This window comes from Bufo gargarizans, chromosome 3 (assembly GCF_014858855.1).
Source record: "Bufo gargarizans isolate SCDJY-AF-19 chromosome 3, ASM1485885v1, whole genome shotgun sequence".
In the NCBI taxonomy this organism is placed as follows: domain Eukaryota; kingdom Metazoa; phylum Chordata; class Amphibia; order Anura; family Bufonidae; genus Bufo; species Bufo gargarizans.
In genome coordinates this window covers 263,721,044-263,746,223 of record NC_058082.1, presented here as the reverse complement: position 1 = coordinate 263,746,223, position 25,180 = coordinate 263,721,044, and the positions used below count along the sequence as shown (strand labels likewise).

Below are 25,180 nucleotides of genomic sequence, written 5' to 3'. Positions count from 1 at the left end.
TGATGTGCTGTACTCACCATTCTCGGGTCTTCCTCCGGTTGGCACGCTATTCTGTCTTGACTGCATACAGCGTCAGGACGTAGTGTGCACCCTGTGACCTGACATTGTATGCAGTCAGGTCACAGTGCAGAATTGGTCAGGAGAAAACTAAGTGTGACTGCTGGATCTGCAGAGTGGCCGCGGAGCAGGAGAGGTAAGTTAATGTATATATTTTATCTCAGATGGGGGTCTGATCTGAGGTCTGATGTGGTCTGATCTAATAAGAGGTCTGATCTGAGGTCTGACATGGGGGTCTGATCTGAGGTCTAACATTGGGGGTCTGATCTGAGCTCTGACATGGGGTCCTGATCTGAGCTCTGACATGGGGTCCTGATCTGAGCTCTGACATGGGGGTCTGATCTGATATGAGGATCTGATCTGAGGTCTGACGTGATATGGGTGTCTGCTATGATGTGAGGTCTGATCTTAGGTCTGATGAAAACTGAGGGTCTGTGCTGAGGAAAATATATATTTTTTATTTTCTCCTCTAAAACCTAGTGCATCTTATCATTAGGTGCATTTAACCCTATGGATAAGGGAAGTACTGGATTTTGTTTTAAAATGTGAAGATTCACTTTAATGTGCATTTAAAAACTATAAAATACTGAAAATTGTGCTGGGAGATAACTTATTTTTAATAATAATATACCCATTCTTATAAGCTAAAACATATAATTAAATCTCTCAATGCTGGTATCATCATTAAGGATATCACTCAAAAAATACAATATGTCACACTGTCCTGTTCTACATTTTAATAAAAGGACCTACATTACAGAGCATAGACATCCAGTAGGGGTTGGTTTGAACAGATTTATGACAGATTTGTAAAGCGTATAAGTATTGTTTGCAGGAACGTCAGAAAAACTGTTAGATTTAAACTAAAAAATAAAATAAAATAAAATAAAAACTTTTTTATCCCTATACTCTCTTGCTGTTTTTAATAAAAATCAAATGATGGCAGCCGGCTTTCTCACTGCGCCTGCGCCGAATACTGAACAGGACGGCGAGATTTACATGGCAGACGGAGCCAGCAGGAGAACCAACGCTGGCCTGGCCCTGTCAATCAAGACAGAAGGGCGTGGAAATGAGGTGGGTGAACGGAGCCTCTAGGTGCAGGTGCAACCCCCCCTCCTCCCAGAGGCTCATTTGCATATGATAAAAGTTAAAATTACACGACAACGGGGGCATACTTAAATAAAAGAAATACAGAGTTAAATTCAGGTGACATTTTCACATGCATAATGTCAAACTGTTTAATAGCTAAATTGGGATGACAGAAACCCTTTAAGCCTCATTTACACGTCAGTGTTTTGGTCAGCGATTTCCATCAGTGTTTTAGAGCTATAACAAGGATTGGAGGCTACACAGAGAAGGTATAAGGGTCCATTCACACGTCCGCAATTTCGTTCTGCATTTTGTGGAACGGAATTGTGGACCCATTCATTTCTATGGGGCAGCACGATGTGCTGCTCGGATACGGAATTGCAGACCCGCACTTCTGGGTCCGCAATCCCGTTCCCGAAAAAAATAGAACATGTCCTATTCTTGTCCGCAATTGCGGACAAGAATAGGCATGCATATTCTATAGTGCCGGCAATGTGCGGTCCGCAAAATGCGGAATGCACATTGCCGCTGTCTGTGTTTTGCGGATCCGTGGATCCGCAAAACACGTTAGGGACGTGTGAATGGACCCTTACCCTGGGTTCACACCTGAGCGTTTTACAGCGCGTTCAAACGCGCTGTAAAACGCTTAAGACATGAAAACCAATGCTTCCCTATGGGAAGGGTTCACACCTGGGCGTTTTACAGCGCGTACGAACGCGCTGTAAAACGCCCGACGCTCAAATAAGTACTTGAGCTTCTTTGGGGCGTTTTGACGCGCGTTTGTGGCCATAGGACACTGCAGTCAATGACACAAACGCGCGTCAAACGCGCGTTTACTAATACAAAAAACGCGCATAAAAACGCGCGACAAAAACGCGCGTAAAACGCGCGTTTGAGGAACGCTCAGGTGTGAACCCAGGGTAAGGGAAAGCTCTGCAACTGTTCTGTGTTTAGAGCAGCACCTGGTTTTGGCTCACAATCACTAATGGAAATCACTGACCTAACACTGACGTGTAAATGAGGCATAACATGGATTTTTTTTCGTGGATGTCAACCTATGCAATGCAAAGGGTGAAATCTGCTGTGAAATATGTGGTGAAAAACTGGAACACATTTCGACATGCTGCGGATTACAAATCCATACCAGAGGTCAGTTTGCATGTATAATGTTTTCCACAGCATGTGGATGAGATTTGGTGAAATGTTATCCACTTTGCTGCTACCACAAGATGCTGAGGATTTTTAATCCACACAATCCAGACAGAAAATCCACATTGTATAATCATTGATGGCTAACCCCTGGCACTCCAGCTGTGGCAAAACTATGACTCCCAGTATACTCCATTTGTTTCTATAGAGTTCTGAGAACAGCCAAGCAAGGGGGCATCTTGGGAGGCATAGTTATACCACAGCTGGAGTACAGGACATCAGCCCTAGATGAAGATAAAGGAGTAGTAATCCTCCACGGTATTTATGCTTGACATTTATGATTTTTCGATGAACCATACCTCGCTTCTCATGGCATTGGCTACTGTTGCCTGTTGCTCTAGTGTAAAAAGATGTGAGACAGATCCAAATACAACAAATTCTGTTACGTAAACTAGTGCTGTAGGGTCTATTTGCTCTTCTGTGAGAAGCAGGAGAGTCTTCTGGCCCTGGAAAGGTTAAGAATAAATATAAAGATTAGAGGTACCATACACAATTTTCTAGGATGAACTAATCTTATTTGAATCTTGGTCAAAATGCGATAATGCATTTGAAAAGCTGTGACTGGCGATATTCGCGAATGGCAGAAGTGCATACATTTTCTGTTTTAGTCCATATATTCATGTAGGCGATGAGGGCAGCAGTGTTGACATCTTTGGCATAATACCGGTAGACTCTCATACAAATCCTTGAACTATTACACAACAAAGTTGTCAGTGCCTGTACGTTGTAGGTAATAGCATCACCACCAAAAGGGAATTTTGCTATTGAATGTTTCATTTCAAGCTTTATTAACACTAGATTTAAAGGGCATCTGTCAGCAGATTTGTACCTATGAAACTGGCTGACCTGTTGCATGTGCGCTTGGCAGCTGAAGGCATCTGTGTTGTTCCTATGTTGTTCATATGTGCCCGCATTGCCGAGAAAAATTATGTTTTTAATATATGCAAATTAGCCTCTAGGAGCAATGGGGGTGACGCAGTTACTCCTCTCTCTGCAACTGCCGCACCCTCTGCCCTTTTATTGTCAGGGCCAGGCAGGCGTGATCACATTTTCACTGATTGGCCCTGTCAGAGGAAACGGCAGTTGTAGAGAGAGCTGAGCTTCTAGGTGTAATGACAACGCCCCCGTTGCTCCTAGAGGCTCATTTGCATATATTAAAACATCATTTTTCGCAGAAATGCGGGCACATATGAACATGGGACCAACACAGATGCCTTTTAGCTGCCAAGTGCAGATGCAAAAGAGATGCCCTTTAATCAAAACAAGATCAAATGCAACATTTAAAGACTTTGTCTCTCATGTATCTCACCTTTAATCCAGCTTTTATATACAAATCTACAAGTTGAGATTTGAGAATTTGACTTCTCTGTTCCTCATCCTCCATTTTAGTATGTGAGCCGAGCTGAATTAGATTGAATCCTGACAGGTGTCCTGCAAGCCGGGCAAGTGCATAGCTATACCGTGGACAGCCCTCTCCACAAAGTAGTGTATGGGCACTGCCGTGGAAACTCCAAAGATTACGTGCCATGCGGCACAGTAGATTAATTGCACACTGTAAAACAATTGGAAGAATGAATTCAATGTTATATGACAGCATATCATTTTTCACATGGCTGAAATACCAAGCAGCACTGAAGCACATCTCTAGTTCCTTCCTGCTTATTTTCTTTAGATTTAGCTTGCATATTAGGTCTATGTAGTATATAAAAATGAACAGAATATGTTTTTTACCATATCCAAATAATAAGCAAACCTATCCACTAGGCGATAATAAGATAAGATAAGATGCCTTTATTGTCACTGTACAATACAATGTAATACAATGAAATGTTGTTTGGAGCAATCCTAGATGCCATGGACAGAGGAACAAGAACTGACATTTAAACTAAAGCATTACACTAGAAAAAAACAAAACATTGCACTAGAAGGCATTACTATTCACAGTTCACAGCATATATATAGCAAGAGCAAAGTAGGAAGTGCTTGTGAGTATATATACACACTGATTCAGACACCACTGCAGACAAGAGGTCATCATGGGTTCATGAATGCAGGCAGCAGTCACTTTCAGTCTAATATAGGAAAGTGAAGCCCCATCCATAAACAAGCCTACATACATAGCACATTGTATACATAGGGAGGAATTTATCAAAGCCTGTACACCATACACCATTTTTTTTAAGTACAAAAGTTGCAAATGTTTTGGACAACCAAAAATATATATATATTTTTTTTCTGTGTTCTTGACACTTTTTAAAAAAGTGGGTGACACTTTACAGTTAGGCACATGATCGCGCAACTCTATACCATGATTTGCTTTTCTGGTGTGCCAATATTCAGGAGGCCGCCACCTGTTACAAAATTTGGTGCCTCTTATAGAGATGACCCAATTTATGAAAACTTTGATTCGTCTGATTCACAGAATTTTACAAAAAAATTTGCTTTGTGACGAATAACTTCATCACGAAGCGCATTATTTGTAAGTAGCAGGTGCAATGACAGGGAACAGCGATAGCGCCCCCCTATTCATTGTACCCCTCAGATGCTGCATTCATACATGATCGCGGCATCTGAGTGTAAAAACAGCTGGTCCAGCAAAATAAGCATACTCTTAAAATCTTAAAGTTTATTTAATCTTCTTTAAAATGGGCTAATATCCCGATAATTGATATATAAATTGGCCAATAATGTGATAATCTTAAAGACCAGACATACAAACAGTGATGTGGGATCTACCAGGTATAGGCAGGAGGAGGAGGGGATGAGGGGGAGAGGGAGGGTGGATCTAACAATCCTTCACTGACCCTATCTAACCCTCTGCCCAGGGACGACCCTGAATGGTAGGGACTCCATGTCCTCGTGCCTAGACTAAATGTACCCTGGTTGTCCTCAAACTAAACATATAGCAATAATAAACCCAATAACGACCTTAATGTGTTGTGGGTGTCCCCACTAAATACAACTGTAATGGCGGCTATCCAATACATGTAGGTAATACTCCTCGACGCGTTTCACCCTATATTACGGGTTCCTCAGGATGTAGTTCTAATGAGTCACTATCATATAACAAATAAGAATAAATTGATATCACAAAATCATGTTAACTGCAGCGAGTGGACACACTGGACGCGACGTCTTCCATTGACCGCAGGTTCTCTACCAACATCATCACAACCCTATAGGAAATTATATGGTGGAAGGTGATTGCAGTTTGTGTGAAACCACCATCTGACAGGTACGTCACACTGTGTGACCTACAGGCAGGGGTTATTATTATCTTGTTGTATGTGTACCCCTAGATCACTGTTTGGTTTCTGTTTGGTCTCTGTTTACAGGCCATCAAATTACAAGGAAGTGCATGTCCCTGGTGTATCTTTTGGAGGACGTGTTTATTGATGCCTGATTACCACTACTGCAGTTAATATCTTGGTTGAGTGTGAGATTTAGGAGATGATGTCCTCCACTTATAGCGGATCCTTCACTGGCACTGCCACAATTTATATTCAACCATTTTGTGGAGTGTAACACTGGGGAACCAGTATCCATTGGTTCATCACAGCGCCTTTCATCTGACATTATATGGAAGGCTATTTGTTTTGAGTAATCTCTGGTAGACGTGCATAAGATTCATGATTGCCACCGCTGCAGTTAACATGATTTTGTGATATCAATTTATTCTTATTTGTTATATGATAGTGACTATCGGGTGAAACGCATCAAGGTATTACCTACATGTATTGGATAGCCCCCGTTACAGTTGTATTCAGCAGGGACACCCACAACACAATAAGGTCATTATTGGGTTTATTATTGCTATATGTTTAGTATAGGGACAACGAGGGTACATTTAGTCTAGGCACGAGGACAGGGAGTCCCTACCATTCAGGGTCGTCCCTGGGCAGAGGGTTAGGTAGGGTCAGTGAAGGGTTGGTTAGGTCCACCCTCCCTCTCTCCCTGCCTATACCTGGTAGATCCCACATCACTGTTTGTATGTCTGGTCTTTAAGATTATCACATTATTGGCCAATTTATATATCAATTATCGGGATATTATCCAATTTTAAAGAAGATTAAAATTAAAGATTAATTAAACTAAAGATTTTAAGTGTATGCTTATTTTGCTGGACCAGCTGTTTTGCTTCGAGTAACTCTATTACATCAACTGTATCATATGGCTGGATTTTCTGAGAGTAAAAACAGTGTGAAATTAACATAAATAAACAATTTAAATTAAACTTATTGCCTCCATTTGCTCGCGACGGGCTGGCCGCCGCAATCTTGATTGAAGATCTGGAATAAAATCTTGCGCGGCGAGAGATGACGTGATCACACCGGCCGGCGTGATGACGTATGATGCAAGGGATTTCGGCTGAGATAATTAATCAAGATGGAGGCTGACGGTCCATCATGAGCAAACGGAGGAGGCAAGATATGATTTTTTTTTGTTTTTTTCACTATTTCAGGTTAAATTGATTCGCTGACACGAAGCACAAGGAAATTAGGCTTCAAGGCGAATCAAATTTATCCTGAAATTCAGAGCACCTCTGATTAAGACTAGTGTAGGAAATGCCAGTTTTAATAAATTCCCCCCCAAATTGTTGCTTCAATTATTCAAATCCAGGACAGTCCCCTGTAGGTTTTCATTACACTCCATATTATAGGTTGCTGTAGCACAGACTATGGGGGAGATTTCTCAAACTGGAGTAAAGTAGAACTGGCTTAGTTGCCCATAGCAACCAATCATATTCCACTTTTCATTTTTCAGACCTCTTTTGGAAAATAAAATCTGTCTTTTCATTGGATGATAAGCCTGGTTCCCTTTACACCAGTTTGATAAATCTCCCCCTATGTGTGCTGAAAGTTCTCCCCATGCTGGATGGCTTAAACAGTGTGATTCATCAAATGTTATATTGCGTTAGACAAATTATATTTGTTTTGTATGGGTTCTATCAGCATTATTAAGCCAGGAACAATGCCTTGTAAAGCTAGCTAAGCATGATGCTGTTGCTTCATTCTGGAGAAAAAGTACTTTTAGTCCATATGTAAATGAGCAGTTACATGAACCAAAGGCAGGCCCAAACCACTCTGTGCACCCTTTCGTCCTCCTGCTTCCTTTGCAAACTCCTCCCGCAGTTTCTTGATTGACAGGGATGGGTTCCTGCATAGTCACCTTACCAGGCCCTACCAGGTCATTGTGCCTGGTTTACCTGTGAGTGTCCTGGTGACAGACTCCCTTTAAAGTTCAACAGAAGACTAAGTTTAACTCTCATGCACAATGGCTGATGGAGCATTTCCCCTTTAAAACTCAGCTGTTTATGCTGCCAACCTCTACACAACTTCAAAACTTGTATAGGCAATTAATAATGACATCCCATCTAATTCGCTGCAAACCTCCTTTGGAAATAATCACTATCCCCTACAGACAGTGTATTATTCATCGATTATCTGCATAAAGATCTTAGTCTATATACTAACGGTACTATCACACTTGCTGCAGAGGATTCTGGCAGGCAGTTCCGTCGGCAATCCGAACGCAAACTGATACCAGATCCGTCTCGCTGGTATCATCCGGAAAAACGGATCCGGTATTATATATATATTTTTTTTAATTTTTAAAGGTCTGCACATGCGCAGACCGGAATGCCGGTTCAGTTTTGCCGAATTTACTTCAATGTAAATTAATGCCGGATCCGGCAAGTGTTCAGTATTTTTGGCCGGAGAGAAAACTGCAGCATGCTGCGGTATTTTCTCCATCCAAAAAACGTAAGAGGGACTGAACTGAAGACATCCTGATGCATACTGAACGGAATGCCCTCCATTCAGAATGCATTAGGATAAAGCTGATTTTTTACAGTATGGAGCCCCTGTGACGGAACACAATGCCGGAAAAGAAAAACGCTAGTGTGAAAGTACCATAACAAAATATAATAATTAGCTGAGAAGAAAAAACATTAAAACACTTTACTTCAGCAAGAATTTTTTTTTTGAAATATCGTGCTAATACAAACATGTTGTAATGTACGGTAATTTCAAAGACTCTTACTAGAAAAGTGTGCATTTATTATTCCTTAACAGGTTATCGACCACCATGCCTGCTGGCAGAGAAGAGAGCGGAGCCCTACCACAGTTTTATTAGCACATGTTCCATCTGTTTGTCTCAAGAAATTAATATTAAAAATAGCCCACTATAGAAAGTGTCTTGAAATAACAGGAGATCCTGTGTGTCAGTTAAAATTTTACAAAATGAACTTTTTCGTAAAACGGACATTGAGTTATCAAATGCGTATACAAAAAGGCCTTGTGTCAATTACTGCCAAAGATTAACTGCTGGGAACAGAAAATCCACTTGAAATGAGCCTGTTCTTTCCACCAAGTTAATTCATTTAACAAAGTATTTTTGTAGGAGAAATAGATCAATATGTCTTTTGCTGACATTCGATGTTCTGTTCAGTGAGCACACAATGATCTCCTTAATAATTTATGAGACTATGAATGACAGCAGAACAAGTCGCAGCAACAGACCTGATAAAATGTGATGCTCAGTCTGGGATTCACTTTGTTGTATTCTCTCAGCGCCTCTGTTAGCAACTGCTTCACATGGACTAAATCAAACGTTTGCTGGTACCCATCTAGGACATGACTGGCGCTGCTGGCCTTCTCGCTTCGCCTCAATAAATTTGTGTCCTGCTGTCTAGCTACAGTAGTGATTAGCCCACCGTCATCCTCCACGATGTTACTGAAGAGGGGCTGCTGGGAACTTAGAATGATCCGAACCTGCAAACCATTGGAAGAAGCAATATAGCAACGGTTATTATTTCATAATATGTTTCATTTTTGTTCTGCATTTTTTTCAAGCAATACAATTACAGTATAGAAAGGAAGTATTTTTGAGTGGGAACCGGAAAACTGGCAACAACTGAATAGCAGCGAACGTACCACATGCTTTTTCTGGACTCTAAGGCCCCTTTCACACGGGCGAGTTTTCCGCGCGGGTGCAATACGTGAGGTGAACGCATTGCATCTGCACTGAATCCGGACCCATTTACTTCTATGGGGCTGTGCACATGAGCGTCGATTTTCACGCATCACTTGTGTGTTGGGGGAAAATTGCAGCAAGCTCTATATTGTGCGTTTTTCACGCAACGCAGGCCCCATAGAAGTGAATGGGGCTGCGTGAAAATCGCAAGCATCCACAAGCAAGTGCGGATGCGGTGCGATTTTCACTCATGGTTGCTAGGTGACGATCGGGCTGGGGACCCAATCTTTATTATTTTCCCTTATAACAAGAAAAGTCGGGCTGCGCGAACAAGTGGATTAAGGTGAGTTAAATTATTATTATTTTTTCTTTAACCCCTCCATCCCTATTTTACTAAGCATTCTGTATTACAAATGCTATTATTTTCCCTTATAACCATGTTATAAGGGGAAATAATAAAATATACAGAACACCTAACCCAAACCCGAACTTCTGTGAAGAAGTCCGGGTTTGGGTCTGGGTACCAAACATACAGATTTTTCTCATGCGCGTGCAAAACGCATTAAAACGCTTTGTACTCGCGGGGAAAAAAATTTGCATTTTCCCAAAACACACCTGCATCTATTCCCGCACGTCACCTGCAACGCCTGTGTGAACCCAGCCTAAGGCCTCTTTCACACTACCGTATGGCTATTTCAGTGTTTTGCAGTCCGTTTTTCAGTTTTTTTGTTTCCGTTGTGTTTGCGTTTCCGTTCCGTTTTTCCGTATGGCATATACAGTATACAGTAATTACATAGAAAAAATTGGGCTGGGCATAACATTTTCAATAGATGGTTCCGCAAAAACGGAACGGATACGCGGAAGACATACGGATGCATTTCCGTATGTGTTCAGTTTTTTTTGTGGACCCATTGACTTGAATGGAGCCACGGAACGTGATTTGCAGGCAATAATAGGACATGTTCTATCTTTCAATGGAACGAAAAAAACGGAAATACGGAAACGGAATGCATACACTCCGGTTTTTTTTTTGCGGAACCATTGAAATGAATGGTTCCGTATACGGCATGCAAAAAATGGCCCGCAAACCGGATAAAAAAACGCTAGTGTGAAAGAGGCCTAAGTCTTATGTCCACACCTGCTACTCAGGCCTTACCAGCTACAAAATGGTCATAATTGTGACTCACCACCAATGGTTAAAAATATTGTTTACTTTACCTTTTTGTCTCCTGAATCCAGTATACCATTCAACAAGCACAAAACGAGTCAATTAAATTGCTGAACCTAGCATTTACATCAACAGATTATCTGACCAATATCAGTCAAATCAGACCGATAGTTGGTGTGTGTAAACGGTCATGTGAGCAGTGATTGGTCAGAAAGTTGGTGTAAATGACCCCTGAGATTTCTGCAGTCAGAGAGAGACCTGTGCAGCATATCATTACTTCTATTAAAACTGCCTCCCCAGCTGCACCTCACCAACAACTGGTGTATGATTCACGAGTGCGACACATCTAAACCCTCGGACGTGTGATGTATCAGTGTTCTCCACGGACAGCACACGTCCCCATTCATTTTAATGTGTGTATTCACACATCAGTGTTTTAGCACGATCCGTGGGTCCGTGTTTTTTAGCACGGATGCATGCTCTATTTTGTCTGTTCACGGATTCATCACGTCCATTATAGTCTATGGGTCTGTGAAAGCCACTGATGACATCTGTGTTTCATGGATCATTAGGAAGAGATGCTTTGAAAATTAATTTCAGCTGTTCAGTTTTAGTGAAACACGGATGGCACACGGACAGCAAAAAACGAACACATGGACCGAACACGGATCTATCACAGACATCTTCAAGGAGGCATCCCTGACCACCGTTTCACGGATTTAAGCACGGACACAGATGTCTAAAGTGTAACTGTCATGTTTTTTTTTGCTAATGTGTAGGGACAGGGATAGGGAACATTTTTGTAATATACTTTATTTAGGGAAAACCTTTATTTATAGTAGAAAATTTTGGCAGAATTGGCCCAGCAGCTCCCATCCCAGCCCTTCTTCCTAGCCAGTACGGCACTGCTCTGATAGGAAGACAGGATGTCCCTTGGGACATTTCTGCCAAAGTTTTCTAGTATAAATAAACAGTTTCCATAAATAAAGTATATTAGAAAAAATGTTTTCTATCTCTGTCCCTACACATCTATTTGACAGTTTCACTTTAGGGCTGAGTTCACACTTGACTGATTAGCCGCGGATTTGCGCTGCAAATCCTCAGCGTTGTACAGTAGGAGCAAAGTGGATGAGAATTTCAGAATTCTCATCCACAGTGCTTTGTAAAAAAAAAGAAAAAAGCTACGATATGGCGGATTTGAAATCTGCAGCATGTAAATTTATATTGTGGATTTCACTGTTTTCAATGCAAAGAATGACACTGCATCTAATCTGCAGCTTTTCTGCTACAAAATACGCATCTTGTACATCCACCATTCGATGCCCTTTTTCTGGTACAGATTTTTGATTAGCGATTATCTGGCTGGTGCTCGGCCAGTGTAAAGGAGCCTTTGGAAGCACTGCCATAGAGTATAGGGTTGGTACACCTACACTAACACCTATACTAACAGCAACTTAGAACTGAAATAATGGATTCTAATTAGCAAAAAAATAAAAAAAATTGTGAACACAAGGACAGTGAATATCGCTAACCATTACCTAATACTATTTATATAAATACAAAAAGGATTGGTACGGCGCTCTTCTGAGGTAGTGAGTTTAGCACAGAAATTGCCAAAATGCATATTTACAGTACATGCACATGGCTGTGAAATTTATGAAACTTTTCCTGAACAGATTTTCACTTAGACTTTACTGCATAAGGCTACTTTCACACTAGCGTTCGGGCGGATCCGTTCTGAACGGATCCGCTCATAATAATGCAGACGGAGGCTCCGTTCAGAACGGATCCGTCTGCATTATTTTTAGCATAGAACAGCTAAGTGTGAAAATAGCCTAGTACGGATCCGTCCAGACTTTCAATGTAAAGTCAATGGGGGACGGATCCGCTTGAAGATTGAGCCACATTGTGGCATCTTCAAACGGATCCGTCCCCATTGACTTACATTGAAAGTCTGGACGGATCCGCACGGATCTGCACGCCTCCGCACGGCCAGGCGGACACCCGAACGCTGCAAGCAGCGTTCAGCTGTCCGCCTGTCCGTGCGGAGGCGAGCGGAGCGGAGGCTGAACGCCGCCAGACTGATGCAGTCTGAGCGGATCCGCCTCCATTCAGACTGCATCAGGGCTGGACGGCTGCGTTCGGGTCCGCTCGTGAGCTCCTTCAAACGGAGCTCACGAGCGGAAACCCGAATGCTAGTGTGAAAGTAGCCTTAAGGTGCTAAATCTGTACCAAAATTGGCATGTGATTTTGCAGTGGATTTGCTCCAGATCAGTGGCGTGCTAAGGGGGAAGAGGCGTGCGCACTGGGTGCCCACTTTTAGAGATGTGCCAGAGCCCAGAGGCAATAAGCGCTTCCATCAATACAAATGGAAGCGCTCATTGCTGGAGCGCTGGGTAGCTGCGGTCCTGTCACTCACTGACCGCTCAGGTCCCTGCGTTCCTTCATGTCGGCGCACTGAATGATGGAGCAGGAAGACTTCTCCCTACTCCACTATTTAGGCTGCAGGCACAGATTGCGCTACTTGCCTGTGTGGGATTAGCCTGCAGCCTGGGAATCTGCAGGGCTGCAGAGCGATCTGTGTCTGCAGGGGAGAGCTGGATCTGGGCTTCAGGAACGGGACAAGGTGAGTAGTTACTGTGTATTTGTTTTTTAACACAGAGGGGGCACAGAGAGCTTTACTACTACAAAGGGGGCATCATGGGTATTTCTATCATAAAGGGGGCACAGAGGGCTTTACTACTGTGGTGGGGGGGCACAATGGGCATTATTACAATAAGGGGGAAACAATGGGCATTAATACTATGAAGGGGACACAATGGGCATTATTACCATGAAGGGGGCACAATGGGGATTATTACTTGGAAGGGAGCACAGAGGGCATTACTACTATGAAGGGAGCAGAATGAGCATTACTACTATGAAGGGGACACAATGGGCATTACTACTATGAAGGGGGCACAATGGGCATTACTACTATGAAGGGGACACAGAGAGCATTACTACTGTGAAGGGGCACAGAAGGCATTATTACTGTGAAGGGGGCACAATGGGCGTTACTACTGTTATGGAGGCACAGTGAGGGAGAGCATTACTACTGTAAAAGGTGCACAGATAGGGCATAACTAATGTGAGGGAGCACAAATAGTACATTACAACTGTGAAGGGGGCACAGATAGGGTATTACTACTATGATGGGGCACAATGAGGGCATAATTACTTTGAAGGGGGCACAATAAAGGGATACATACTTTAAGAGGGCACAATGTGGGCATAACTACTGTGAAAGTTGTACAGTGAAGGCATAAATACTGTGAGGGGGCATAGTGTGGGCATAACTACCGTGAGTGGACACATATCTGGACAAAACTACTGTGAAGGTTGTACAATGAGGGATACACTACTGTGAGGGGGTACAATTTTTTTAAAGTAATTTGGGGGGGTGGGGGGTGCTAACAAACACCTTAGGCAAACACCTTAGGCATGCCACTGCTCCATTGCAAACATGAAATCTGCACTGAAAATCTGCACAAACAAATTATACACTGTAGATTTTAAAATGTTAGATCTAGGCTTTGCAAACACAATTAGTGCGGAAATGGAAAAATACCAAGGCAGAATTTGATGCCACCTCGTTTAAAGTGGATCTGTCAACTTAAAAGGGTTGTCCGGGTTCATAGCTGAACCCAGACATACCTCCATTTTCACCCAGGCAGCCAACCTGACTTGAGCATCGGAGCAGTTCATGCTCCGATGCTCTCCTTTGCCAAAGGCATTTTTAGGAGTTCCGGTGACGTACCGGGGCTCTCCATGGGGCTTCCAGGAAGCCCGGTGACATCACCGGCACTGATGGGCGGGCTTTAGCGCTGCCCCAGCCAGTAAAACGGCTAGAGCAGCACTAAAGTCCGCCCATCAGAGCTGGTGAAGTCACCGAACACACTGCCGGGCGAAAGTTTCCACCCGGCAGTGTGTTATGATAAACAAAAGAGCCCTTGCCCTGCGCGATCTAGTGCAGGGCAAGGGAGCGCATCGGAGCATAAGATGCTCCGATGCTAGCCTCAAGGATGCTGCCGGGGTGAAAATAAGTGTATGTCGGGTTCAGCTCTGAACCCGGACAACCCCTTTAATATAGAACTATAGATCCATGCTACTAGCAGCCTTAGGCCCCATGCACACGGCCGTGTTTCACAGCCGTGTGCGGGCCGTGGAACCGCGGCCTGGATCCCTCCTGAGAGCAGGAGCGCACGGCGTCACTGGTTGCTATGACGCCATGCGCTCCCTGCTGCCACCGCAATAAAGTAATACACTGGTATAGATCATACCAGTGTATTACTGTACTGTGCCGGCAGCAGGGAGCGCACGGCGTCATAGCAACCAGTGACGCCGTGCGCTCCTGCTCTCAGGAGGGATCCAGGCCGCGGTTCCACGGCCCGCACACGGCTGTGAAACACGGCCGTGTGCATGGGGCCTTAACAGCACACTGTGCTGAAAGAACTCACAACAGCATCATAGTATAAGCCCACTGTATCCATAAACAGAACGCATTTCTGCACTATTACTGCATGAATTTACAGTACAGAAAATTTAAAATGCCATCATAAAAAGAAAGAATCTGCCATAACATGTCTTACCTCTTCTTCAATTACAAAAACTTTCTGTACTGTTATGGTCAGCTCCTGCACATATCTGCTATAATCCACTGCAGTAGACATCCTGTGGCCATATACCCAATCACATTCATGTCTCCAAAGGCTCAGAAGCTTTTCCTTTGTGGTCCTTCCATCCAAAGACAAGCAGATATTTCTGTAAAATATACATATGCTCTTATTCTCCTTACACTAATTAATAATACACAATGACAAATTTCCATTTGTATAGTATTGGGAGGAGAATATTAAATCTACACGCTCATAACAGCAAATTGTTGTGATACTTTCAGGAATGTTACAACTGTGTACACCTTTTTTTGGTTAATAATAAACGGTAAAGAGTACCCTGGAATACCACCAGCAATTCAATCAGAAGGTCCTCCATGCTTTATCACAATGGGGGTCATTTAAGAATGGCACTACACCTGTTTTGATGTTTAAAAAGTCACAAGCCCATATTTGTGACTTTTTTTTAGTGCCGTGTTCGACACTTGGGAGGGGTGACAGGAGCAGGGGCCAGGACATCACCCCAAAATCTTTTTGGGGTGAAAATGAGAAGAAAAACATAATTCCACCATTGTTATTTGTCTTAGGACTTATTTTTTTTGTGGGGTGAACTGTACTTTCTATTGGTACCATTTTGGGGTACATGCAACTTTTTATCACTTTTCGATAAATCTTTTGTGGGGGATAAGTGACCAAAAACTGTGGATTCAGCCATTTCAATGTTTTTTCTATTACGGCTTTGACTGTATTGGATAAATACTATAATTAAATATTTCTGACAAATTTCTGACTTGGCGATGTCAATTATGGTTACTTTTGCATAGGTTATTTTTATATGAAAAACTGCTATTGATTGCAGCACTTGAGAGGTTAAATGACTGGGATCAGAATTATCTCTGATCCTGGTCACTGTCAGCAGGTGGCAGCTGTATTACACAGTTGGCACCAACCATATATGGAGCAATCTCAACTGGTAAGTTTGCCCCATACATACTCCATGCGGGCTAAAAGTTGCCATACACATTAGACTATTGTTGGCAAACCATTCAGTGGGTATGGGGCCCTCCTGACTCTCCCATGATGGCAGATGTCATACAAAGTCATACATACTGCATAGTTAATATTTTTTCTTTCAGTGACAATGCTCATCTACAGTTTTAATTTGCGCAAATGAATGTAGCTTTCACTTAACCTTCTACCCCCAAAAAATAAATTATACAGTAAGACACGTAGTTGCCTTTTAGAAAAATAAAAAAAACATTAGGATTTTATTTGTCTGCAGTTTTATTACTATGCTCACCATGTGCATCGACTAACATAATACATTTTTTGTAATGCCAGCAAAAAGTACATCAAGTCTAACTCTAGTTAAAACAATGAAAATATACGAGCTCATCATTCCTACACAAAAGGGCTGAGCGCTTGGCAATGAAACAAGGACATTTGGACAGAACTAAACTAACAAGGGGAAAAAGTGCATGTTCATCTCAAAATCGTGGTGATTGATCATGGGTCTGAAATACAGAGAATAGGGCAGACAAGCTCAGGTCAGCCTTTTCCAGTCACTGTCACACATAGCCATGGGACTGACTTTTTCCCTTATAGTGAGACTGGCATCTCTTACCTTTATGCATCACAGTCTATCATGACATGCCGTCACTGAGCAGTTCCTAAACAGCTTTTACAAGTAGCACAAAGAGCTGACACAGCAATACCTGTTCCTGGAAGTGAACCGATGGTCCTTTTAAATGAGTCCAACAAAGATGTAACATCTTTTCCTCTCCGTTACCTGAATATTTTTGCAAGGTCTCGAAGTGTAAATATGTAGTGGCATCGCTGAGACGTCCCCAAGAACACAGTCCTCAGTCTTTCCTGTAGCTCTACTGAAACTTTTGTAATGGCTAAAATTAATTCCTGGAGGTGATCAGTAGACACAGCGCCTGAACTGTCAACCTAAAATCACAAAGAAAATGGGTCAATGCCAACCCAGATGAGAGAAAAAAAAAAATCAATAGACACTTCGAATAGGAGCGCGTTGAAAGAAATGTGAAATGTTAAACACGATGCTGATAAGCGTATCCTTGGCAATTAGTGCAATGACTAGTGGCATAATAAAAATGACTTCCTGAACATAAAAATAAAACAAATGAGACAAACCACAAAAGGAAACTGGCAGTCGAGAGATTTCTCTATAATTGTCTCTCCTTGATGTATAGATATTAAATTGTTACTTTTAAAGAGTGCTTGGATTGTGGTAAATCCTAAATGTGTCACTAAATTTTACAGCCACTTGTGAAGCACCGCAATTATTTCATTATGACAGGCCATTAACTAATAAGTGGTAGGCTACAAGCTTACAATGAGCACACAATTAGCTGAGCTGCTGCGACGCTGTTCATGTTCCTTAACATTCCAGTAATGAAGGAGAGAAGACAGGTACCTTGTGTTCTGTTACTCCTGGCACAAAGTGACCATTCAGTAGGCTGCTGAATATCCCAAGCTGTTCACTTTGACTGCAAGAATGAGAAATTAGACAAATCAATCCACCTTTCTCTTCACATTCTAGTTATATTTTTGAGGCCTTTAACTAGTTTTAAAAAATTCGATTCGACCGCTTCACCAAACTTAGACCAGAAATTTGATTTGTTACAAAGTACTTTGTCACCAATCACATTCCATTGTTTGTAGCGGGCGCAATGACCGGGAATGGCGATTGCGCTACCCTGTCATTGATCCCCCTCAGATGCCATGTTCAACGCTGATCACAGTATCTGAGAGTCACATTGAGGCCTTTCAGGGGTTAATCAGGGATAAAAAAAAAAGTACATTCTCACCTTATCCACTTGATCACGGAGAGGCCATCACAGCCATCTTGACTGAAGAAAATGTGCCAAATCTTGCGTGAACTGATGAGATGACGTCACCACACTGGATGGATGCAATGATTTCATCACTGAAGATATCATCGTGTCTGGCCAGCGTGATCACGTGGTGAGGTTACGTGTCAGCACGCACAAGATTTGGTGCGTTTTCTTCAATGAAGATGGCCCCAACAGCCTCTCTGCAATCAAATAGATGAGGTAAGGTTTATTGGTGGGTTTTTACCGCCATTTCAGGCAAAAAAGGATTAGTTACCACAAAGCTCATGGAAACTCGCCTTCGTGACGAATCGAATGTTTCCTGAAATTCAGATCAAAGTCCCCTGTGTTAACTTGGATTCGCTCAACACTACATTTAACAACACAAGTATTAATATGTTGAACACTCAGCTTTATGATAACAGGTGAAACGTGAAAAATTAGAATATCGTGCAAAGTTCATTTATTTCAGTTATGCAACTTAAAAGGTGAAACTAACATATAAGATAGACTCATTACATGCAAAGCGAGATATTTCAAGCCCTTTTTTTTTCGTATAATTTGGATAATTATGGCTTACAGCTTATGAAACCCCAAAGTCACAATCTCAGGTCCCCTTTGCTCAGGGGTATGGATTAATTAGCTGACTAGAGTGTGACACTTTGAGCCTAGAATATTGAACCTTTTCACAAAATTATAATTTTAAGTTGCATTACTGAAATAAATTTTTTCAAGTTTCACCTGTATATACGATAAATTGTCCTTAGTCATGGAATCAGTGAGGCTGTCATTGATGAAGAGCGTATACTGTATAGGTCTATAGAGTATTCAATTGGAAACAGCCAAATCTGTGAAAACTTGCTTTGTAGGTGTTTTGCTGGCAGTTAGTTTTCTACTAAAGCACCATATTTCCAAATTATTTGACAATGGAGGCCTGAAAAAAAATTCTGTCTCGATTGATGAGAATCTCCAATACATGAGAAAATACAACTATGTAATAGAAAATTCTTCCATTCACTTACCTCTAGAAATAATAACGTACATGTCACGGCTGAGGATGGGGAAAACCCTCAGCCGTGCAATGCCAGAAGATGGCCAGGAGCACAGGATCAAAACGTTGCCACGGGCAGCCACAAGTGAAGGGAATTGTCACAGTGCACACCTACATAAACCTCATGCACACCAGACAAGGAAAGTGCACACAAACACACAATCGTACTTGAGACAAACAACTAAGTGCCCCCAGCTGCGGTTGACACAACACCCAGACCGCGGGCAACTGCATGCGGCTCCCAAGGAGTCACGACCATAACCATGGGCGTGACACTCCCACCCCTTAAAGCCCCCCCACAAAAAAAAGGGAGTAAACTAGTGAGGGACCCATCAAGAGGATAGGAGAAGGGGAATCAGCGTCATAACATGCGCGTCTCCCCAGGACTGCTGCCGGCCCCTGGAGCAACACACAGGAACTAGGAGCCGAATGCCAGGCTCCAGAGCAACACACAGGAACCGGAGACCAGCAAAGAAACAGCCCGGGGAGACCGCACTGACACTGCGTTCATTCTCCACTCACGTCCCCACTCCAGTCGCTGCCAGCAGACACTTCTAACCAGCACGCAGCCGGAACACTAACGGAATGCTGCCAGCAGACGCCCAGAGATAGGAACATGGAGAGGGACGAGAGATCACCAACACGGACACGGAAGGTAAGGTGGCGGGGAATAAGCCACCAACCGTGCTGTTAACGGTGATCCCCAAAACGCTCTCCCTCCGGAGGACGCGCATGCACCCCACAAGATATGGTGATGCATGCTGCACCCTCTTTCGAAGGTCAACGCAAGATAAGGAGCCACTGGGGTCATACTGTCACGGCTGAGGATGGGGAAAACCCTCAGCCGTGCGATGCCAGAAAATGTTAGTCACCACTTGGCCAGGAGCACAGGATCAAAACGTTGCCATGGACAGCCACAAGTGAAGAGAATTGTCACAGTGCACACCTACATAAACCTCGTGCACACCAGACAAGGAAAGTGCACACAAACACACACACAAAGCCAGAGGCAACCGCACGCATACCTGTTGTCCGCGGCAATCGCACTTGAGGCAAACAACTAAGTGCCCCCAGCTGCGGTTGACACAACACCCAGACCACGGGCAACTGCATGCAGCTCCCAAGGAGTCACGACCATAACCATGGACGTGACAGTACATGAGTATGAATTACATTAGACATTTCTATAAACTTCCATTTCAAAACTGAAAACTAATTACTGGTACTTTTTCACCCTGTAAGATGCACATTTGTACCCCAAAAGTATGTGTATGTGCGTGTGTGTGTGTGAAGGGGGATGGCAGTGTATCTTTCTTATATGGCAAATACTACTTATTAATGTACTAATAATTAAGTAGTATTAAGTAGGATTTGGGAGCGGTGAGTAGAGTGCTCCTAGTGCTTGCAGTAGTCACTGCTCCCTGGTCTTCTCCTGCCGGTGCTGCACTCTGTGCTGTGACCTGCACACAGCGTGTGGACGCAAGCACGCTTTGTGACCTCACTCTGTGCAGGGCCGGCGCTACCATAAGGCAGACCAAGCGGCTGCCTTAGGGCGCGCCCTGCGCAGGGCGGAAGAACGGAAGAATGAATGAATGCCGTTTTTTTTTTTTGTTTTTTTTTTGCACTTGCTTGTGCTGCAGCGCCGCCACCGTCAGTGAACCTGCCCGCCCCCAGCCTGCGTGTGCCGGCCGGCAGCCGCGGCGCTCGTCATAGTCAGGGCAACATTACCACCCGTCCCCAGCCTGCGTGCGTCGGCCGGCGGCGCTCATCGTAGTCAGGGCAACAGTACACAACACAGTCACCTGCAGAGGGGGCGTGACTGGTGTGAGAGCGGCACGGCGGCGGCGGGTAGCGCAGGTACCATAGGCGAGGCTCGAGCTAACTGATTGTGTCTGAGTCAGACACAGGCAGCCGCGCCCGCCAGTAAGATGAGAGCAGATGATTCAGACGCACACTGGCCCTCTGGCCCTCTGGCAGCCAGCAGCAGCAGGAGACGTGGTCAGGACAGGACAGGTCAGGACTTGTTAGGGTAGGCGTAGGTCTGAATTGAATTTTTAATGCTATTTTATAAAGAGTCACACCAGTTTAAAATTAATTCAAAATGATGAGATGAGCGCCCATGAGCAAAAAGCGCTAGGCTAGCGCACACACTGACTAGCGCCAGAGCAGAGGCGCTCAGGCTTAGCATGGCATCAATGATGTGTTTAAAAAAATTTATTACAAAACAATCATTAATATTGGGGGGGTCACACACCCCGCCCCCCCCCCTAATATTAATTATTGTTGTTTTGTAATTAATTTTTTTAAACACATCATTGATGCCATGCTAAGCCTGAGCGCCTCTGCTCTGGCGCTAGTTTGTGTGACCGTGACATGATGGAGGGAGGGCAGGGGGGACAATGTAAATGTCTGTACTCTGAGTATGCCACTGTATGTGACATGGGAATGGGGCCAGGCCGCCAGGAAGGGTCGGCCGGGGGGGGGGGAATGATGTTCCATGGGGGGGTAAAATGTGACACAATAGGGGGTAATGATGTGATCATGGATGGGGCCAGAGCCGTCCGTCAGGGGGGGGATTAAGTGCCATGGGGGGGGAGAAATGTGACACAATAGCCTATTGTGTGTCACATTTCTCCCCCCCATGGCACATCATTCCCACCCCTCCCGCCCGGTCGGCCCTGGCCCCGGCCCCATCCATGATCACATCATTACCCCCTATTGTCAATAGGGGGTAATGATGTGATCAGGATGGGGCCAGGGCCGTCTGGGCGGGGGTTAATGATGTGATCATGGATGGGGCGCGGGAAAGGGGGGGGGGGGGCGCTAAAATGTAGCTTCGCTTGTGTTGGCAAAAATCCTTGCACCGGCCCTGACTCTGTGTGATCTCTGGAGTCGCATAGCAGTCAGGAGCAGGAGAGCTGAGTTCATTTTTATTTTTTGGTCTGATCTGAGGTCTAAACTGAGGGGACTGGACAGGAGCATCTTATAGAGAGAAAAATATGGGAATTAAAAGTGAGTAGTGCTGATAAATTTTTTATGTGAAAATTTAAAAATGAATAAGTTGTGGCAGGAAATTTCTCTGAATAAGTTGTCATGTGGGTGTACATGAGGAGTAACATTATTTTTAAACATTATATAACTTTTATCTGGTATTTCTTTACTGGTTTTCTCTCTGCAGTCTGACTACAATTCTAATTATTATTATTTTTTGGGCTAGCAGGTATTGTATCTGCACAAGCACAAGACATGGAGAGATAGGGGATCCTGCTTCCTAAAGCCTATATCAGACTGGCCAATTGTCTGCCAGTTCATTAATGAGCATTCGCGGGAATGCTCATGAGTGGTGATCTGACAGTCTAAGGCTGCTTTCACACTAGCGTTCGTTGGTCCGCTCGTGAGCTCCGTTTGAAGGAGCTCACGAGCGGACCCGAACGCCTCCGTCCAGCCCTGATGCAGTCTGAATGGATGCGGATCCGCTCAGACTGCATCAGTCTGGCGGCGTTCAGCCTCCGCTCTGCTCGCCTCCGCACGGACAGGCGAACAGCTGAACGCTGCTTGCAGCGTTCGGGTGTCCGCCTGGCCGTGCGGAGGCGTGCGGATCCGTTCAGACTTACAATGTAAGTCAATGGGAACGGATCCGCTTGAAGATGTCACCATAAGGCTCAATCTTCAAGCGGATCCGTCCCCCATTGACTTTACATTGAAAGTCTGAACGGATCCGCGCAGGCTACTTGCGCACTTGCGAATTTTTTTAAAGTTATTAATGCAGACGGATCCGTACTGAACGGAGCCTCCGTCTGCATTAATATGATCGGATCAGTTCAGAACGGATCCGATCAAGCGCAAGTGTGAAAGTAGCCTAATACTGCCTCTGAGCAAACGCTCATTCATTGGGCAATCCAGATTTTTATGCATGCTTAAAAATCATTGTTTGCTGGCAGAAGATTGTGCTGTCTAATCAAGATCTGCTGCCGGCAAACAACTAGACAGCATGGGGATAAGCAATGGCATAACGATCGCTCCTCCCCATGCTGTGGAGGTGATTGCTGCATGTAATAGTTTCCTCTGCTAACGAGCATGTGATTCCCGGGAAGGAACGCTTCTCTCCCGACAATCGCCTGTCTGATCTGGCTGTCTAATACAGCTTTAACTCTCTGTAGCACACCTTTAAAAGCTGCAGCAGTAATGAAGGGCATTACACAGCAGAACCAAGCAATTTAGATGCAAATCCAACAGTTCATAACGAAAATAAATCACTTACAAATCAGCAGTAGTCTCCCTGTCTGTCTCTCTGTCTCTGACTGTCTGCAGCAGCCCCACTCTTCTACTCCCCCCCAGCCTGCTCTTCATACACTTCTACAAAATCTAATCTTTCGATGAGCAAGCAGCCTATTCTGACTGAAAATGGAGAAGCACCTTTTTTTCTGATAAGATATATTACAAACTTTCTATATTTACTTAATTAAATATCAGTTACTCATTATTTGTTTACTTTTTAATTGTGGATACAAATTGGAGAATTGCTTAGTAATGCACACTTCCTCCCTGTATTGTCTGTATAGAAAGTGCAGCTGGATGTGTGGGCTTTATGGTTGCTAAAATCAATGGATATTAATTGCCAGACGAACATCACATATTTTTTCAGTCTCCAGAAAGTGATCAAACACAGTCCTTTATCCAAGAAACTAAGGTAGATGCATTTAGAAAATTATTTACATTTATATTGTTGCTATTTTTCCTTATCTAGACCTCCAGCAGTACAAAGGAGCTGTAATTAAAGGTGACTTCATACGTGCAGAGGTGAACAACTGGCTGCTCATTCAGTGGGGGTGAAGCGCTGCATTTACATGCAGCGATCATCTTCGCAGTATGAGAACAAGTGATGGTTGGTGTGTAGACAGCACGATCTGCTGCTCAGAAGTGATATTTACTTGCAAGCACTAACAAGAGTTTCACCCAATAAAATTGTACCTTAACACGGGCAGATTGTCGGGAATAGCATTCGCAGGAATGTTCATTCCCGATAATCTAACTGATCGGTCCATGTAAATCCAGCTTAACTTATGCTTGCCAACTTTCTGGCAGATGTGACTGGGAAATTTGGGTGTGTGGCACACAAGTTAAAAGTTTTTTATTTATTTTGCTGTTTGATAAATTTGACACATCTTTACAAATAACAGTTTAGTTATTCCATTTTTTGCACCTATTAGTTAACCACACCCATTTTTACCCACTTTTCAAAAGTCGCAAAAGTGGTGCATACACGCAAAAAGTCAAAATTTTTGGGCCAACATTTTTTATGGCAGAAAACTGGCATACAGGGCTTCCTAATTTCCCCCTGTGTGGATCCAACTCAATATGTAGACATTAGGTCACTACATAACAGACTGAAATCAGAAAAGTATCAAGGAAACACACATCTACATTATGAATTTCTTTTGGGAGGTCTCATTTAGTCCTATTGAGAACTGAATTAGTTTGACATGGCAAAAATTTTTTTACAAAGTAACAAAACACAAAAGTAGTACAGAAATTCCAAACCTTGGGTATTTGCAGTGAAAGGAACAGAAATGTCTGAGGAGACGACTTTGCTCTGGTGAACTGGCAACTTTTGCTGTGTTCCAAGTTGCCAGGTATATTATGCCTTCTATGGTTTTCCATTGCAAAGTGGTGGGATCAAATATTCTTTTTTGGTCAAGAAGCTGCCGAACAAACTCACAAGCTGGCTGATAACCATCCTCATTGACCTATGAACACACATTAAAAACACGCAGTTCTGTTACAATCTCGCCCCATACCTGCTCTTCATGTATTTTACTAATCAGAATTGTCTCTACTTAGTAATTTGCCAGACTCTGTGAACAATCTGACCTCTAGTTATCTGTCTTCCATGATGAAAGCTGTAGTACTGGCTAATATACAAATGCATGGAAGCACCAAACATGGCTGTGCAACTGTAACCCTGCACGTACAGCAGATTACTTTATTGGGAAATTGTGACAGCACACAGTGGCAAGAAGAGCTCTGGATCTAAGGAGCAGAGGCGTCAGCATCCAGAGCAGAAGAGGTGAGTTGAGTTGATGTCTGATTTACATGGGGGTCTTATTAACATGGGGGT

General features: G+C 43.5%; 1 protein-coding gene across 1 annotated transcript in view; it reads right to left on the bottom strand.

Annotated features, from left to right (window-relative positions):
• LOC122931526 (dynein beta chain, flagellar outer arm-like) overlaps window positions 1-25,180 on the bottom strand; it is a 466,905-nt gene that overhangs the window by 238,250 nt on the left and 203,475 nt on the right. The window contains exons 59-65 of the mRNA XM_044285594.1: window positions 24,604-24,809; window positions 17,594-17,666; window positions 16,943-17,106; window positions 15,130-15,301; window positions 8,877-9,128; window positions 3,665-3,907; window positions 2,655-2,801 (exon numbers count right to left, since the gene is read on the bottom strand). Coding sequence (XP_044141529.1) covers window positions 2,655-2,801; window positions 3,665-3,907; window positions 8,877-9,128; window positions 15,130-15,301; window positions 16,943-17,106; window positions 17,594-17,666; window positions 24,604-24,809 — 1,257 coding nt within the window. The remainder of the gene's footprint in view (window positions 1-2,654; window positions 2,802-3,664; window positions 3,908-8,876; window positions 9,129-15,129; window positions 15,302-16,942; window positions 17,107-17,593; window positions 17,667-24,603; window positions 24,810-25,180) is intronic.